Source organism: Suillus clintonianus, assembly GCF_016758775.1.
Source record: "Suillus clintonianus strain FC179 chromosome Unknown DEU56scaffold_132, whole genome shotgun sequence".
Lineage (NCBI taxonomy): Eukaryota > Fungi > Basidiomycota > Agaricomycetes > Boletales > Suillaceae > Suillus > Suillus clintonianus.
The window spans coordinates 1-17,395 of NW_024539356.1; the positions used below are offsets into that span (position 1 = coordinate 1).

At 47.1% G+C, this 17,395-nt stretch overlaps 6 protein-coding genes across 6 annotated transcripts; 4 read left to right on the top strand and 2 right to left on the bottom strand.

Annotated features, from left to right (window-relative positions):
* Positions 1-2,021: 2,021 nt before the first annotated feature.
* Positions 2,022-3,689, bottom strand: DEU56DRAFT_918393 (uncharacterized protein; the record flags this gene model as incomplete). Its single annotated transcript, XM_041358111.1, has 4 exons — positions 2,022-2,098; positions 2,170-2,986; positions 3,036-3,280; positions 3,338-3,689. The coding sequence occupies 4 exons, from the start codon at positions 3,687-3,689 to the stop codon at positions 2,022-2,024; spliced, it is 1,491 nt and encodes a 496-aa protein (XP_041202630.1).
* Positions 3,690-4,074: 385 nt separating this feature from the next.
* DEU56DRAFT_114554 (uncharacterized protein) lies at positions 4,075-5,339 on the bottom strand. The gene is made up of 4 exons (XM_041344617.1): positions 5,274-5,339; positions 4,998-5,218; positions 4,823-4,943; positions 4,075-4,761 (listed from the first exon to the last, which is right to left on the bottom strand). The coding sequence occupies exons 2-4, from the start codon at positions 5,198-5,200 to the stop codon at positions 4,303-4,305; spliced, it is 783 nt and encodes a 260-aa protein (XP_041202631.1). The 5' UTR covers positions 5,201-5,218; positions 5,274-5,339; the 3' UTR covers positions 4,075-4,302.
* Positions 5,340-7,199: 1,860 nt separating this feature from the next.
* DEU56DRAFT_114672 (uncharacterized protein) lies at positions 7,200-7,732 on the top strand. Its single transcript, XM_041344618.1, has 2 exons — positions 7,200-7,279; positions 7,351-7,732. Exon 2 carries the CDS (start codon positions 7,376-7,378, stop codon positions 7,649-7,651), a length of 276 nt encoding a protein of 91 aa, XP_041202632.1. The 5' UTR covers positions 7,200-7,279; positions 7,351-7,375; the 3' UTR covers positions 7,652-7,732.
* Positions 7,733-8,426: 694 nt separating this feature from the next.
* Positions 8,427-10,256, top strand: DEU56DRAFT_114681 (uncharacterized protein). The gene is made up of 15 exons (XM_041344619.1): positions 8,427-8,590; positions 8,654-8,663; positions 8,720-8,739; positions 8,802-8,834; positions 8,883-8,979; positions 9,040-9,074; positions 9,126-9,153; positions 9,207-9,239; positions 9,296-9,369; positions 9,426-9,510; positions 9,560-9,637; positions 9,692-9,802; positions 9,858-9,898; positions 9,951-9,976; positions 10,036-10,256. The coding sequence occupies exons 1-15, from the start codon at positions 8,546-8,548 to the stop codon at positions 10,187-10,189; spliced, it is 870 nt and encodes a 289-aa protein (XP_041202633.1). The 5' UTR covers positions 8,427-8,545; the 3' UTR covers positions 10,190-10,256.
* A 1,938-nt stretch (positions 10,257-12,194) lies between these two features.
* Positions 12,195-13,873, top strand: DEU56DRAFT_928448 (uncharacterized protein; the record flags this gene model as incomplete). The annotated part of the gene is made up of 7 exons (XM_041358641.1): positions 12,195-12,267; positions 12,319-12,437; positions 12,489-12,650; positions 12,711-12,786; positions 12,837-12,968; positions 13,025-13,209; positions 13,264-13,873. 7 exons carry the CDS (start codon positions 12,195-12,197, stop codon positions 13,402-13,404), a joined length of 888 nt encoding a protein of 295 aa, XP_041202634.1. The 3' UTR covers positions 13,405-13,873.
* A 657-nt stretch (positions 13,874-14,530) lies between these two features.
* On the top strand, positions 14,531-16,614 carry DEU56DRAFT_894887 (uncharacterized protein; the record flags this gene model as incomplete). The annotated part of the gene is made up of 3 exons (XM_041356374.1): positions 14,531-14,773; positions 14,819-16,107; positions 16,165-16,614. The coding sequence occupies exons 1-3, from the start codon at positions 14,746-14,748 to the stop codon at positions 16,612-16,614; spliced, it is 1,767 nt and encodes a 588-aa protein (XP_041202635.1). The 5' UTR covers positions 14,531-14,745.
* Positions 16,615-17,395: the final 781 nt, after the last annotated feature.

Below are 17,395 nucleotides of genomic sequence, written 5' to 3' on the forward strand. Positions count from 1 at the left end.
CCTTTGGACCCAAAGGCAGCTCGATCAGAGACAGCCTGGTCTTCGAAGACTGTATCTAGAGCCAGCGTTTGTTTAGAGTTTGCGAGGAATAAAATATCCCCCTCACCTTATATCTGATGATGATAACCTGTAAGCATTGGGAAGGATCATAGTAGATTGTCATTTGTTACCCACATTGTGCACTTGGCGACATCACAACCACATCGAGATAACAAGGCGCTGCGCTATGATCACATGACATCGTTGGGGCATCGGCAGCTTTGATCCAACGCAGTCCGGCCATATAAAGCTTGATCTGACTTAGGCATTCATGTGGAAATTGTCAACGAAGAAAAAACAATCAAAGGGTACATAGGGCAGGCAAAATTGTAGTGCATTATAATTAATACACAACTAGATAGTGGTGGAGACTTTTAACAACTCAATATTCCCTTGTCACGACTGTTGGGTGTTGCAACCTGTCCCGTTGTGACGATAAGCCGGCAGGTAGTTGCAGCGAGACTGTCACCATTGTGCATTTGGCAGGTTCTATCCAACTTACTCCGGGTATTTAAAGCTTTCTCATTTGGAGTACAATTATGACAGATTTTATACGCATTTTATTTTAGATAATGCTTTGTCAATCTTTATCTTTTTCGCGTCGGATCCCTGATGTCTGACTTCAATTATAGTTTTTCAAAATGCCAAGTGGACTTTGTAAAATTCAACGCGATGGAGATCACGTGGGCAAAATCAGACGGTGCAGTATGTACTAGTATATAGATTATCGCGTCTTCTTGCCGAAAATGTTTGTTGAGTTTTTGACATATAAGATGAGATCTTAGTGTAGAATATTGGCACGTCTGACTTCAATTATAGTTTTTCAAAATGTCAAGTGGACTTGTAAAATTCAACGCGATGGAGATCACGTGGGCAAAATCAGACGGTGCAGTATGTACTAGTATATAGATCGACATGCAAATAAAACCGCGCACAACAGTGGCGGCGGGCAGGTGGACGATGCACCAGTCCTAAAATGGCCGAGCTATTGAAACCGAGCAGCAACGGCAGCGGGAGGCGGGCAGGTGTGTGATGCATCAGTCCTAAAACTGACCAAGCTATTGAAACCGCGCAGAAACGGGGGTGGCGGGAGGCGGGCAGGTGCATGATGCATCAGTCCTAAAACTGACCAAGCTATTGAAACCGCGCAGAAACGGCGGTGGCGGGAGGCGGGCAGGTGCATGATGCATCAGTCCTAAAACTGACCAAGCTATTGAAACCGCGCAGAAACGGCGGTGGCGGGAGGCGGGCAGGTGCATGATGCATCAGTCCTAAAACTGACTAAGCTTGCAGGTGCATGATCGGGAGGTGGGCAGTGATGCATCGAATGAATGCATCATGCCAGTGGGTGCAATATAGGGTGATGCATGCACGGTTATGGGTGATGCATCAGTAATCGTGCATGCATCGCCCTATATTGCTGTGATGCATCAGTATTTGCGGCGCTACAGTTGCAGCACAAATGCATCACCACTACCGTTGCAATCACAGCAATTTATTGCATCACTACGACAAGGACGCCTGCAAAAAGACCTCGGAGGGATATCCAATAAGGCACAAGCTTAAGGTGGCTTGCGACAATATATGCAGTTGTTAATTATAATGCAGGCGCATATATCCTAGCTTACGCCTACACGTCGGGACTCGGCACAGCTTGAAGCTCGAAGTAAAGTATGAATCAAATGATTTGAATTCATGTCCATGATGAAGTCATGAATACGGCGGGATCCCGCTATTAGAAATAATGCAAGTAGACCATCGACCGTAACCCCGTCCCAACCGCTTCAATACTTGATATTTCCACAAATCCAGTTCAATGTCCATCGTCGTTTTCGCCCATCATGCATCATGGATGATACGGAGGAATTCAAGTCCTCCCTTCACTTGATCCATGTCCAATGATACCACTGGAAGCTCCGGAAGCAAGTCCAACCCCGGGGCACTCATTGGGGCAGCAATGCCCACAATCCTCATCGCCGGTCTCATGCAAACCGGGCAAAGAGCGCGAGAACCGTATGCTGAACAAACTGAGCAAACGGCGTGGTTGCAAGGACGAATACTACGAAGTAAACCAGTAAGCAATCGACTTCATCCGTGTGATCGCAGAAATGGTTTGCAATACATACATACAATCTAACATATTTTTTCGGCATTGGCATTTCTGCAAAGGGATGTATGTGCCAGGCTCGTACATGATGTTTGACCCCACGTCCAAGATCTGATCCATCTCAGATACGGTCTTGACCTTCTTAAACTTGTAATATCCATGGATGTCTGTCGGCAATTCATTGAAGACATCAAAGAAGGGAAGTCCTGCTGCAGCATACGTTTTGATGTCAACTGGGGTCGGAGGTGCCATCATCTTGGTGATGTCTTCGAATCGTGCTGCGTTCATGACTTGTACATTGACAATCCCTGCCCTCTCAACGTCCCAGATACGTGGGTTGTTGGGGTCTTTTACGATGACCTGCTTGATCGTTCCCCCAGTGCCGAAACCCATCGGTAGCGCCAAATCCCAACCCTTCACCAAGCCCCCACCCCCTCTCAGTGTCAAGATCACGAAGACTCTTGATTCCTCTTGAATATTGTAGTCTAAAAGCGTCTGGTCTTCTTCAAGTTCTTTTCCAGCAAAATATATCCATTGAATGGACTTCGGAAATCCTTCCTTCTCTTGCAGACGGGATTTGAGAATGTTTATAGTATCAGAATTCTCTGCAAATACAATTATCTTCTTTCCCGTCAAAGTGGAGATTGTGATCCGCATGCTTCCACTGGCAATAGGGAATGGATCGACTCTCAGGTTGGTCATCGTCAATTCGGAGCCGAGGGAAAGTCCAAGCTCGCGGGGAGTACAATAGATATCCCTGCCCTCAAACCTTACCGAACGATGATGGTAAGGCGGAATTACCTCGAATTGTATGCCACCTATCGTCTCCGATCCTGTGATCTGATTCACTCAGTCAGACATTGCTAATGACAAAGACGGCAAGGTTCACCTGATACTCAACCGAAAAACCTGATCCATAAGGAACAGCAACAAATTGCTTAACCATACCCGGACCAGTCGCAATGCCATCGATCCAATGCTGTTCAGGTACGACGATGTAGTCCTGATTTTTGTCGACGCCAATAGCCATGTTCGGAATTTTAGGCTCACCAGTGATGGCATTGATACCACCAACATATATCCGAATAGCAAATTCCGACCTGCATCTGAACTGCAACCACATTGCTTCTCGTTCTATGCCCGCGGCAACGTATGATTGAGAAAGTCACAATCAGAAATGACTAAACTTACGGTACATTGGAAAGAACCAACCGCCCTTCTCTACCATATCTTGTGGAAGGGCGCGAGAGAATTCGGCAACTTTGTAAAGTGGGAAGTTCCCAAGTCCAGGTGGAAGATTGTTTGAACGTCCAGTTTCAGGTACACGGATTGTGCGCCGGAAAAAAATTGCAACGTCATCGATGCGGAGGATTTGGAGGCTGCGATCACCACATGGATCTTCAATGAATGATGCTAGTTTGGGGAGTCGAGGCAGACAATGGTTGAAGAAGGAAATGAGTGACTCGTCCTGGTTCATTTGGAGGTCATTTAGATCATATGATGATTTGCTGGAGGTCAACTTGACGAGCGAATTCCTCAACATGGTTGGAACTTAGGATAAGCAGATAAGAACTTAGCGCTGGCGAAGCGCTGAGGGCTGGGCCTGAGGCTCGACTGGGTTTGAAATTTCTTTCTGCGTAACCCACAACAGCGTAGCAATCCGGTAGAATTCTTGAGCGAGACATCTGCAAGTGTGTCATTGAATGAGACGGTAATGATGATAAATCAATCAGGCTATCACCATGTCATTCATCGGCATTTGTTTTACCGCTATTGTCACCTCTGCGGTTTGTGCTCTCACCTTACACCACTACATTAGCACATTCACTCTGATTTCATAGTATCAGTAACAACTAGTGCGATCCCAAGCACTACAGGAGCTCCCGCAGTACCAGTGTGCAACTTTTCATGCCATTTCTTCTCGATGGAACTTATATGCGATGTAACTTGAGCTGAACATTGTATACTTTCAGCGGGCTTCGAACTCTAGAAGTGCGACAAATACCACCTTCCTCTTCTCCTATGCACGGTACACTGGTTACTCGATGATTCCCACCATTCTCAACGCTAGTTGGATCAGTCGTGGATTTGAGAAGAACGTCGGACTTGGGCTCCATTCTGCACCAGCGTTCCCTGCCATACATGCGATCATCGTATCAAGCAAAGACGAACTTGTGGCCTCTGAACAGTGAAAACGCAACATCAACATCGACACACCCTGCCCTCTCTTGTTCGAACCTTGTACCAGACCCCCCTCGTTCTCCATCGTGCAGCCCAGCAGCAGCAGAGCCTATGGCAGTCCTTGGACCGAAAGTCATTCTATGGTTGGAGGTCCTGTCGTAAGCATTCTGTGGGTGACCGGGGAGGACATAAGTCTGTTTTCTTCGGGAGAGGTTGACTCTTCCTGTTCTATTTCCGGTGCCGTTCCCAAGACCAAGCCCAGACCTCTCCATCCTATTGTGGCGATGAGCAAACAAGGATGAAGGCTTGTCGACACTCAAGCCTCCCTTCAGGCTGAAAAAGAGGTGGCGGTGATAACGGCGACAAAGGTGGGTTGGGTCATGAGGGGTGCTTGTGGTTGGGGGAGGGCTACACGTGGGAGTCCTTGAATTGTGCTGGTGGTGGTAGCGGAGGTTTGGGTGAGCGTGGTTGCCGCCAAAATGCACTAAGACTGACAGGTGAAACCCCTGGGGGAAGAGATTGCGTTTGAGAGCCTTGCGAAAGATATCCTACATACCAAACTCCTAATACATAGGCAGGGTTGAAGACTTGAAGTTCAGGTATCGATGCGGGTTTGCAATTAAATGAGAATAGATAAGTAGAAGGTATCACTGTAGCCCGGAGGACTCACTGCAGCAAAAATCCTTCACTCCAAGTCATTTGTTGTGGGTCGAGACTCGAGAGCTCGAGAGGGGCGGAGCCCAGCGTTAACATTGTGGAAGTGACGTTATGATTAAATGAGTAAATTTCAAGGGCGAATTGCTGTCGCCGTAGAACATCATTCCATTCTGGTTCATCGGCTTCGGTATGGCTGGCAGCAAGATACAGAGTCATGAGATGGTGCTTGCAAAACTAAAGTTTGCTTCCGCTAAGCGACTTTGTTCACACGTCTCGCATTTCAACCTACCCCACTGGTGTGCCATCGACGAATCACTCAGGATGTGCAATTCTGGATGTTGTCGTGCAAGAAGACCAAATCTTCAACGATGTTCACAAGCCACTCAAATTCCTACTTTGGAGTTGGAGTTTGCTCAATGGTTGACGTAACAATGGATTCAGAGAACATCCATGGGCACTAGTGATGTTCCGGCCCGGCTTGGCCCAAAAGCCACGGCTTTGGCCTGGCTTCAGACGGCTCTGGCCTGCAAAAGATCCAAGCCGGGCCAAAGCCGCAAATGACGGCTGGCTTTGGCCTGGCTCTGGCCTGAGCCGCGGCTCGAGTAGGGAATTTGCAATTCTGACAAGACTCACCTGCCAGTGCGCGCCTCAGAATGCAAATCGCGACGATTCACGCTTCGGGCGCAAAATGCTGACGGACGGATTCAGATGGGCTCGCGTTTCCTCATGTGTTTCTTTCGCTGCGTGAGAGAGGAGCTGTCCAGAGTACTGTGTGCGACGGCTGGTACACGGGCCCTGCTGGGGTTGTTCAACTTGATTCAATTTGGCACGAGTCCGTTCGACCTAGCCAAGCAGACCATTCCGAATTTGTGCGCCAACGTTGAAAAAACTATCAAGGTAAGACTGGCGCAAGCAGTAATTAGTAATTGTAATGTGACGTTGAGTTGTATTGACCACGCGGATCACAAGAAGCACAGACCGACTTGTAAGTTGTGTGTGTTGGTCCTCGTTTGTTTGTTTCGAAGTTCAGCATGTGTTATAACTTATTACGAACCAAATTATATACCAAAATTTGGTGTCAAAATGTTCATTGTCGTTGTCGATGGTAGAGGCTAGGAGCCGCGGCTCAGGCCGTCGGCTTTGGCTTTTCAGAATTCCAAGCCGGGCCAAAGCCCTGGTCAGGCCGTCAGTTTGGCCTGGCTTGGCCCGGCCTAATTTGGCCCGGCTTGGCTCGGCCCACGGCTTGAAGCCGGGCCATGCACATCACTAATGGGCACATCATGATTACGGTAAGCCGTGTTTATTTTTTTCTGGCTCTGACGCCATACTTGATTGAATATGAAGTGCACAGTTGGCAACTACTTACCAATCCTTCTGCTGGTCCCTCGCTGGTAGAAATATGACCACGAGGGTGATCCCTGAGCGCTTTACTAGTAGCGCACATTATCTGGTGACTGATCTCCGTGTTCTTACAATTCCGCATGCGCTTAACGTCTCTTTACCCACTACAATCAAACAAAAGGCTTTATTGCCTGTCTGCATGTCACTTCCCTCTCAGGCTCATGTTTTTCATCCCTCATGGGAGCACGGAAAACTCGCTTATCTGCTCTTGTTTGGAGTTCAGCTCAACTGTCTCGGGGATTTTTTATCTATATGGTTTTCCAGGGTCTTGTTTCGACAGGAGCCATGAAGAAACGAATCATGTTAACCCAAGTGTCGACTCCCTTTTCAATGGCTGGTGCGTGTCTTATCTTTGCTTGCTCCCTCACGCTAGCTCATTGTCTCCTGTTTTCTTAACCGACGACAACTCTGGCATGTTTCTTTGGTTCAAGCACGGAGCCTTCTTGCTCTTGGCTCAATGTGCGCAGCTTCTGCTTTGATAATGAACCAATTGCTGGAGCTTCGAGCGTGCCAGCCAGTTAGCCCTCATGTCACTGTCATGACTTGTAGTCACATGTACGCAAGGTCATGTTCTGGGCCCTCACGGAGTCATGCGATCACGCTAGCAAGATTCTGCTCCCCGTTCTCTTCACCGGCGAATATATTGGCGCGCTAATTTGGCTCTGTATTCAGCTCACGTATCACATTCGAAGATACTCATCGAGACCTGCCACCTTCCACCTGCGCCGTAAGCAGAAAATGAAGCTTCTGAGGAGCGCGCTAAACTCGGCCCAAAATCAGGACTTGCATCAAGTCGCATGTGGATACCTGGTTGGAGATATTTTACCATGCATCTTTCTGAAACTTGAAGACTTAATTATAAGAATCAGAAAAGACAGTCACTGTGCCGTTATGGTGAGGGGGTCACGTGTCATAATTGAACATCTCAACCCCTTATTTTTTCTCTTGACATCCGTGGCCACTAGCTTGCAGTACCCACTACGACACTTGATGAATGAAATTCCGATCCGCCTCATCCGCCTATCAGACATGAAGTTTGTCGGCCGTATTGATGTGAAGAAGTGTTTCCGGAGCTCTGTGTATTCAAGTCTGGAATATCATAGTCCCTCCGACCAGATCCGGAACGCTATTCTGTCTCGCCGATGGCTGGATGAGGGAAAGCCCACATATGAAGAGATGAAGGCAGGTACAGCGGCGGGACCAGGATACAAGAAGCTGCAGGCATTCTGTCAAGACGCAGAGGAGTACGGCGTGGAATTTGCGTGATGTGTCGTCAGCTGACCGCCATCCATGGTAGGAACCAACAGGCCTTTCATTTACTGTTCTTGCCTGTGGACCCTCACCTGAATTGAATGGACTTATCGATATATGGAGGTTAGTTACTGAAAATTATAAGAGGAACAAGAGAACGTTGTAATACTCGCCAAATGCAGTTTCACCGCCTACCCACTTTGCGACGATGGTGTGATGGCCGTGTCTATCGTGAGTGTAAACGGTATCTTTCAAGCTCAAGAACACTCACCTCCCGTACTAGTTGGAGCAGCTGTGCTGATGCAGTCTGTCAAAAATGGATCTCCGAATTTCGGAAACATTTCGGACCAAAGGAAGGAGAAGACGAACCAAGGAATGAAGAAGCACTGGGATCAACTTGAATGACAAAAGCACACGCCGGACTCCGAAAGAAGGTGAGGGCCGGACGAGAACCAAATGTAGCTGGAACACCGTGATTTATCATCCAAAAGAAGCCAGGAAGCGGTTCTGAGCAACTGGATGAGGTGATGTATTATTGATACATCATTCTGGACAATGGGTCAGTAATCCACTGGATGTATCGCATGTTTGGGATTATAAGCCATTTCTGACGTATCATTCTAGCGTTATTGGCTGCCAGTGCTATGTACCGGTGTCTTTCATGATTCATCAAATACTAGAAGTTAGCACCTTGGATCGGCTCGCACACTTCGTGGATCCGTGATTCAATCCTTGGCGTATATCAGAATAACACCACGTGGACTTAGCACCGGCGACAAATTTAATGCCTCTGCCAGATACATTTATAATAGCTGCCGGGGCCCAGGTATGCGGGTAGCTGTAAAACACAGCATCGGAGAAGTTTACTTTAAAACCCGCCTGCTGAAGTTCTCTCGCTCATAAAACTTGATGAGTACCGCTCTATATATCGACGCTGACATTCAGGCATCCAAGGTGTGTAGCACGCGAAGTTTCCGATACGTCTCATTGACTTCTGGTCCACCTACATACTAATAGTACTGCAATGGTTTGTGATCTTATCAGAAATTTTTCGAGTGCTGTCTTTTGACTGAATTAATCCAGTTGGAACATTTGCTGTTTTAGTGAGTGCTTTGATTTTCCCTCTTGGGACCATGTACATGACACTAACACACCACTTACATAGGTTTTTGATTATTGCATTACTCTAGAAGCAGAGGTGTGTGCATTCCGCTAATCACAGAATCCTTCAATGACTGCTAGAAAGTCTCAGTGGGTCTGGCACAGGAAATGGACGTTTGTGCGCTTTATATTCACCATATCCCGATACTTGCCATTTGTCGGCATTGGGATGACGTTCGCTGGTGAGCCCCAAATGTTTAAACAGTGACTTTTGGGGAAAACTGCTCATGGAAGACCGGTAGCTGCGCTCAGAACACAATATTATCCTGGTGAAAGTGTGAGTTATGAAATCCTTTATACGCCCAAAACATTCATGAAAAGCTTGTAGTGTGTTGGGTATGGAATGGCGTCCAATGGTTAGTGTGCACAACCGACTGTATTTTAATTCACTCATTCATCCTTTGCTCAGCGTTACACATTATATCCATTGTAGCTGCAGAGGGCATGTGATGTCCTGACTCCTCATCAAGTCCATAATATTAACGTCTTTCTCCCTAGGATTGTTAATAATGAGGATTCATGCTTCATGGAACAGCAAGCGTCTTTTGAGATCCTTACTGGTATTTACCGTAGTAAGTTTCTGGCTTGCCTTTCACGCGAAGACCTGATGTCAAACTAGGATGATCAGATATGCGTGGTCAGCTCTTATATCCTTTCGGAAACTAGCCTAGTACATATCACAATCCAGACTAAATACCCCAACACATTCATAGGTTAGTGTGCTGGTCTTCATCAAGTGACAATTGTGTTCATGACGAGCAGCGGATCCAGGATCCTGCGAATTCATGGGTGGGAGAAATTTTTCCTTTAACTATGTTATATTGTTGTTCTATGAACTGGGTTAGTCGTCTCATCTCTCGAGATTCCTGATTCTTGCACTTACGTACCAGTCAGTTCTCTTCTGCTTGATGCTGTTCATCAGGATCACACGGTACAAGCATACTGTCGGACGGCTCCAACGAACATTTTTCAAGGATACGATGAAATATATGATTGGCATCATTTGTGAGATGATTTTATTTGTCAGTGCTTGCCCGCTGACTTCCTGAACACAATCAAGTCATGTCGTCACTCAGTATATTCTTTGCTATATTTCCCCCGGTGTGTTGTAGTACGCCCGGCTTTGCGTTCATGCACTGATTTTTGGGCACAGCCAACATTGGGTTCTATGACAGACTCGTGAGTACATCAATTAGCGACCTCGCACTAATATGTGCCCTAATATAACATACATCAAGTTCGCAGATTGTTATTCACAGTGTCCTAGCTTCTCGAATACTGTTCAACCTACGAGAAAGTGAAGGGCGCTCGGGAACACAGCCTGAGGTGGACATTTCCGAGATTCAGTTCGAAGGAGGTCAGCTCTCGACATTGAGATTCGGGGATCCTTGAAGATTTTGTGTGTAGTGTAGGGCTGGCCCCAGTATGTATGCTTCCATTGTTAAATATTTAGGGCTACTGGGTTTTGCATGACCGCATTATGGTTGCTAGAAGGAGCTATAAGGAGCAGGACGGTGTGACAATCTTACCGCGAGGATCCTTCTAACTGGAGTCTGCCAACACGATCTTGGATACTATTCATGCACCTGATGCTCAGATAGTCATGCATGATATTATTGTAACTAGAGTACAGACTCCATGCATGTTTCACTGCCATCCTAGTCGTGTAACTAAGGCTTATCATGCATGATGGTTATGGCTACGCAATCTATGAAATCTTCAAATCTATACCTGGTGGCGCGCCACGGCGGCAATCCTCGCTCGTTGTGCATGACAGCGAGCATATCAGCCGTTTTCAAGTTGGGGTGAGAAAACAGACAATACCAGTGTGAGTCGCGGTAGTGTATACTCGTAGTTCGCCAGATTGTGTCGCCAGCCTATCTCCGATGATGCACTGATCATTCAGAACGGGAGGGACTCCAGAAATGTGCATTATACTTTGTAGTGCGACTCGGCATTTGATAGCCGGCGGCGTGAACGCCTATGCCCGGAAAATTGCAACATATATCCGGGTAAGAAACACGCTTTGTGAGAACAGAATATGAAACACCTATACTTACCGCTTCGATGCAATTGCTGTACATGATGTCACGTTATCGCGTGTGTCTATCAAAGTGGTTGTTTTTCGCATTCGTAAGTGCAACCAGGTACTTTGATTGATCGCGAAGTGAGGTACTACAGATGGCGATGATGTGCATCAAGGAGGTGACAGGCGGCGCGATGTTGGATGCCTGGAGGGATGATACCGAACATTGTATGCCAGAATTCTCTAGGCTGATCTGAATGTTTGTTTCAGAACAACATGCTCATGAAACATACGTTGCACAGAATCGACGATAATGAGGTCTCCTGATCTGCGTTCTGAGCTTGAACACGTCGAGAATCCGTGATAGTAAATGCGACGCCGGCGGTTCCTCCCTACATGAAGGACAAGTAAGAAATAACAACCAATTTCTGGATCGGCTTTGATCCGCATTGGTAGGACAACATGCATGCCTGCAGAGTGACCATACCGGAGGTCACAGGTGGTATCATGTGAGACTCGAAGGAGGAGGATGCAGCGTGTGCGGTGATGCAAAGTGCAGCGATACGGTAACTGGATGTGCATGCGATCGTGCTTATTCCGTCGGAGGTTGACCGACGGTCATGCATCTAATGTTGGGTGGAAACACTAGGAGCTAGGCAAGTCGTATACCTAACAGTTGTGAGTGACCGTGAGTCTCGGTGTCAGTGATCAAAACTCAAAATTCAAGGTATGGAGCAGGAACAGTAGAATTTTTCCACGCCCTTGGCGTAGACTGACGTGTCGGTCACCGCGCCCAGGTTTCAAATCCCAACACACCCACCCAAAACATGAAGGTTAGTTTCATTATGTTCTGGTTTCAATACTAGATACTCAATCTACCAGCGACTCCACTGATCGATAAGACACTGCTCAGATGATCATTACCTGCCAGCTATTATTAGAATGAACGGCTGCCCTCCTTCGTCTATGAAGGTCTAGCTAGGGGAGACTATGGGACATTGTACTCATTTATGATTAAACAAGGTATCGTCCTATCTGGATCCTATCAGTTTCGTGCCAGAAGATACCCCTATCGTGTGTGCTCAGTTACGATTCTTTGTGCTGTGTTCAGAGGGGGAGAAACGCCATATCAGATGAGCTCCTGAAAAGGTGAGGCTCGGAGTCTAATTCTTTGCAATGAGGCTGTGACCAACACTATGACACAGTTCCTCGCCATCAACCATCATGATACAAAAAGAGATCCGACACCAAGGGCCCTCGGGGAGGACAGAGTGGTGCAATTCCTGATCCGACGATCTACCAAGGTGTTTACATATAACGATATACGTGGAATTGACAGAGATTCCTGCACTTCGCGCATCTCTCTTCGCCATGTCTTCTGCAACAGGTATCCCGTCTGACACTGCTGCTCTACTGTCAGCACTGTTGGAAGGCATTCTATACGGTGAGTATTGTAATGGGTTAGTCCATGACATGGTCACCTAGAGTTCTCCAGGCTTTTCGGTGCTTATGTTTATGGGTACCATCTGGGCTTTGACATACAACCATCGCATACAGGACGTGAATCGTCCAATCACTGTAGTGGCCATCCTGCTGTTGATGTTGAGTACTGCGGTCAGCTTCTTACCTTTTAACATCCGATATCATCTACTGATATCTCCCAAGCACATCGTCGTGAACATTGTTCGTGTCCAAGATGGATTGATAAAGTATCGTGACACGTTTCCAGGCGGGCCGGTAGCATTCTTCGGAGACGTTTCCCAAGAAACGTATGTGATCAAGCATGCGTTATACATCATCCAAACTCTACTTGCTGATGGGGTAGTTGTGGGTTCATATTTCTATCCGCCGGCGTAAGGCCCTCTGAACTTACCCTATCTGGTAAAGATATATCGCTGCTATGTTGTTTGGCAAACAGTCTGGGTTATCATCCTACCAAGTGTTCTGTGGTGTAGTGTCGCAGGTGAGGTTTGTATCATGCTCAAGAAGTTGTGCTCTGACGTTGTTTCGTAGTGACCGGTGTCAATGCTGTCTACAGCTTTTCGCAAGCCAGCAGAAATCCCACAGACATCTTCACCACGGTGGTCGCAGACTGGGTCACGACATTCATAATCTCGACACTATCCACTAATCTGTTGAGTTCAGGTTAGTACGTTTCTGGGTGAATGCGGTATCGAGAGGCCCTAATTCAATGTATTCAGGATTACTGGCATATCGCATCTGTATGATCGAACGCACTGTTTGTACAGTTCGTACTGTGAAGGGCTCAATTATGCCAATAGCGCGCGTACTTGTTGATGCCGCTGCTTTGTACTCTGTGACACTCCTCGCCAGACTAATATGTTTCGTCTACAACAACAATGGACAGGAGGTTGTGGTAGACATGGTAATTCCGTTATTAACACCTATAATTGAAAAATATTGAGCTTCAATCAACTAGGTCATGCCGATCATATCGATTGCATTCTACATGGTGCTTGTTCGCATCGCAGTCAATGAACAAACTCGCAGTTACCGCTCGATCATCCCAAGACGGGCAAACAATGAACAAGGAGACTTGCGGCGATATCCTAGTGTGTAATGATTCAACCTAAATGTCGTACTATTTTGAGTGGAGATTGGATGAATATTGATATGCTGGAAATGCGAAATATACAGGATGTTATCTGTTCGCGGGGAAATGTGGAATACGGATATTTCTTTGGGATTGGACGGTTGTCCGTATGCTGGGAAACGTGGAATGCGACACCCTACAAAGAAGGGTAGAGGATTCCCGTATTAGATATCATTCTCAAAACGTCGATAAGACGATGCAATCAACTTGAAAAGAAAGGTAGAGAGGTTTGGAGCATTCACTCCAGCGTAAATTTCGGGTTTGATTCAACTTCCCTGTTCTACATCCAGAACAAAATTTATGTGAAGTCTGAATGTACTACATACCATTTACTAATGATGGAGGTGCTTGATGCAACATGCGTGACAAAGTACTGTTGGATCGTTTGGCAAGACTCGAAGAGCGCTCGTACCACTGCAGTAATGGTCAATGATACTTAGCCGCCTCATAATGCTTTCGACCAAATACGCAATCACCCTGGAGCTATATCGTGGGAGTAAATTTGAAAGCTTACTCAATACATACTAAGTATCATACTACCGTATTTCATCTTCTAGTATTGGCCGAGTGGACTGACCAGGATGGTGGCCACTGTCGTCCCTGCACAAGTTTCCCTGTTGGCGAGCTAGAGCGGCTGCGTGACACGAGACGTTTGAAACTCGCTGGTTCTGAAGTATTCCCGCATCTGCATGGCAAGCGACGCACGGTGTGCACGCCACGTAAAAACGCTGAAGGCGGGTGCTTCCTTCTATTTTGTGCGAGCTTCTAAATTAAAATAATGTTCACTCCTCAGGATGTACTCACCAAATGCATATCTGTCCGCCTCGCATTACCGCAGCCCGCTATCTAAACAATTCTGCGTGTCGACTATGTCTGGTCCGATCTTCAACCAATCCACAACACCCACACATATAGAAGAAAGCACGAGGCTTCTTGCTCTGCTTCGCACTGCATGTGTGGTTTTCCTCAAAGGCAGCGGATGGTGTATGTCTGATAGCAACGGGCAGTGGGAAAGCCGCTTTAAACATCACCTTGTGCAAAACTTCTGCAATTACATTTACACACGTCCGAGGCTTCTAATTTTGAAGTGAATGTTTCAGAGACCGGCTGAAACCGGACACGGTAAGTTCTTGTATCATTTCAAAGCTCAGATCTCAGGGTGGGTGACGAGCCGCCAAGTTTGCAATGTCATGAGATGTTAAACGGCTTTGGGGCAAAAAGCTTGTTGCCGGTCCCTTGGAGCTTACGGATCGGCTACCAAAGCCACTCCACAGGCAACCCATATATTCTGTTGGTGCACTTTGACCTATGATGCAGCTATTGCGCGATACAATGAGTGAGTTCAAAATCTAATCTTGACTTCTGCTCACCTTTCTTCCAGAAATTCGACTGTTCCTCCTGCTGCTCGCGTCTCTCCAAGGAGCGTACGCAGTGAACTTTACAGATTGTTTTATCAACTTCAGAAATCATGCGAATCAGACACTCAATGCGTCTGGATTAGTGGATGCCCATGGCGGAAATATAGCAAACACGTCGTCGGAGATATCAAATGCAGTTGCATTCACCTATGACGCGTGTCTTTCGCAGTGTGGTTCTGGAATACAGAAGCCCACTTGGGCAAACATTTCGCAGCAGTTCAGCGCCTGGCTACTACCCTACCTTGCGCTCATTTCTCAGTTACCTTTCGGTGCAAGACACAGAGTTGACAACCTTATGTCGGCCGTCCTCACAGTCGGTTCACCGGTGCTCGCCGGTTACTCGATGATTCTCACCATTCTCAACGCTAGGTGGATCAGTCGTCGGTTTGAGACTGTGTCCTTCCCCAATGCTAGAGACGCTGCCCGGATCCTTATTAGCCTTCAACAAACTCCACTGAAAATAACGAATGAAGACTCGCTACTCAGTTCCCTCGTTGTCCTGCCGGAGAATGATGACTGGTGGCCGACAATCGCCGACTTTCTCGACTACACTCTCACCTGGTCCATCGCATCTGCTACATCCATTGCTTGGGTCGTCGTTGCATACATATTGACTGTCGTTGGCTCACTATCGGACGTTAACGCCAATCTCAACACCAACGGTCAAGGGACGGGGTCGGTTTGGTTGTGGCTTATACCAATCGTTATAGGTTGGCTGCAGTTGTCCCCAAAGTGCGACTATGTACGCATTAAACGGGCCATGGACAACGCAGATGCAATGGCATTTGTAGCTACCCATAATGGAGTCAAAAAGGCGTCAGCCCTTTCCGAAAGACGGGCAATATCTATTGATTCCACATTAGAACAGCCTTCGTCTCCTGACGAAGATTCATCCCCACCCGTCTACAACTATGCCAGGGCCATTCCGTGGTCTCGGTCCGCGGAGGATGTCTTCGATGCTTTCAGAATGGCCTCCAACAATTTCAGAGCGCATAGACCTGTCAGGACGGGTGATACATGGAAGAACGCAGACAGGAGGAATATTATTGAGCCCTGCAACAGGTCTGGAAACCCGTCCGAAGTCAATGCTTATTGCAGACTTCCTCGATACGCAGCACCTCGATACGGAGTACGGAACCCCTGGGCATCAGGGATATTCTTCCGTATGTTCGTAGCGTCGCTCCTACCCTTAGCTTTGCAGTGGGCAACAACTGGAGCTGCAGTGCTGGTGGTGTATTTTACTCCAACTGTGGTAAGCTTCGTTTGATGCAGATAAACGAACCTGTCGCTGACAAGTGGGACATGACAGGGCCTTGGTTGCAGATCTCTTGGTTACATCATCTACGGCGCACTGGCTACGATGGTGTGGGCGATGCTCATCATGTCGAGCATCATCTCACACTATACATATTCATACTCGGGTAGATCCAGCTGGAGTCCCTTCTTTTCTATCGCTATGCGTCTCGCAAAGATCCTATCGAACCTTTTGAGGCGGGGTGGGAAATTCGTGGCAATCGTCAATTCAATCTGGGTTGTCACTGGCGCTATGCTACAGTTTACAGATGTCTACGATAATTGTTACTGCAACTCGAGCGTGTTGGGTAGAGGGGCCCAGTATGGATATGACATCGTTATAACCGCTAATTTAGACTTAGGTTTAACAAAAGCTGCTTGGTGGGGCGCATTGGCTTTGGCTTGCTCTACTTCCTTAGGATTTATTTTTTTGATGAGTTTGTTGACTGACCGTGTACCTACCTGATGTCTCTGAAGTTTTGGCCGATACACATATAGCTATATTTGATGATTAGGATACCTGTAGGATTGCGTATAGCGATGTTTATTGGAGAGGAACGTCCATCGTGGTAAAAGTAGTCTCAAGAAAAGATGATTGTCGGATCTGACATTGGAGTCTGGACCAACAAATTCTAAAGTCGAACGTTTCGCCAAGAAGGTCTTGCTCTGTCACATAGGCCTGTCACCTGGACAGGCAAGCGGGATCCTGAAATACTCAGCAGTTGTCAAGATCAGAAGGGAAAATACAGAATTGGAAGGACAGACTTGTGCGACGCGCGCGCGACGTCTAAGTGATGCGACGCAACTAGTAAGTGCTCGACGCCCGGTTTGGTAATATGCCAATAGTAATACACCACTAGTTCATCAAACTAGCCTGGGGTGGAGGCTGAAAAGGTAGCGTGGACTGTTGGCAAATTGATAGTGTGTACACTGGAAATACAAAGGCGCATTCTCAATTGCATGGAGAACATGGTATTCGATGTAGGTCTATGAGCACATGCGGTTCGCGGGAAAGAAATGGTGCATATATTCGGCCTTTCGCGTAGATTTGTCTGAACGTCTCGGACCGATGTATGAGATGAGATGAGACGGGGGGAGCACAGGTGAACGCCACTGACCAATTTACCATTCCTCACATGCCGGAGAAAGCACTTGTTATCGATCATGATCATGACCATTCTGATGTTGAACGATTAGGTCTACCAAGGTACAGGTGACTAGAGTCATCATAACGTCATTCGGACTAG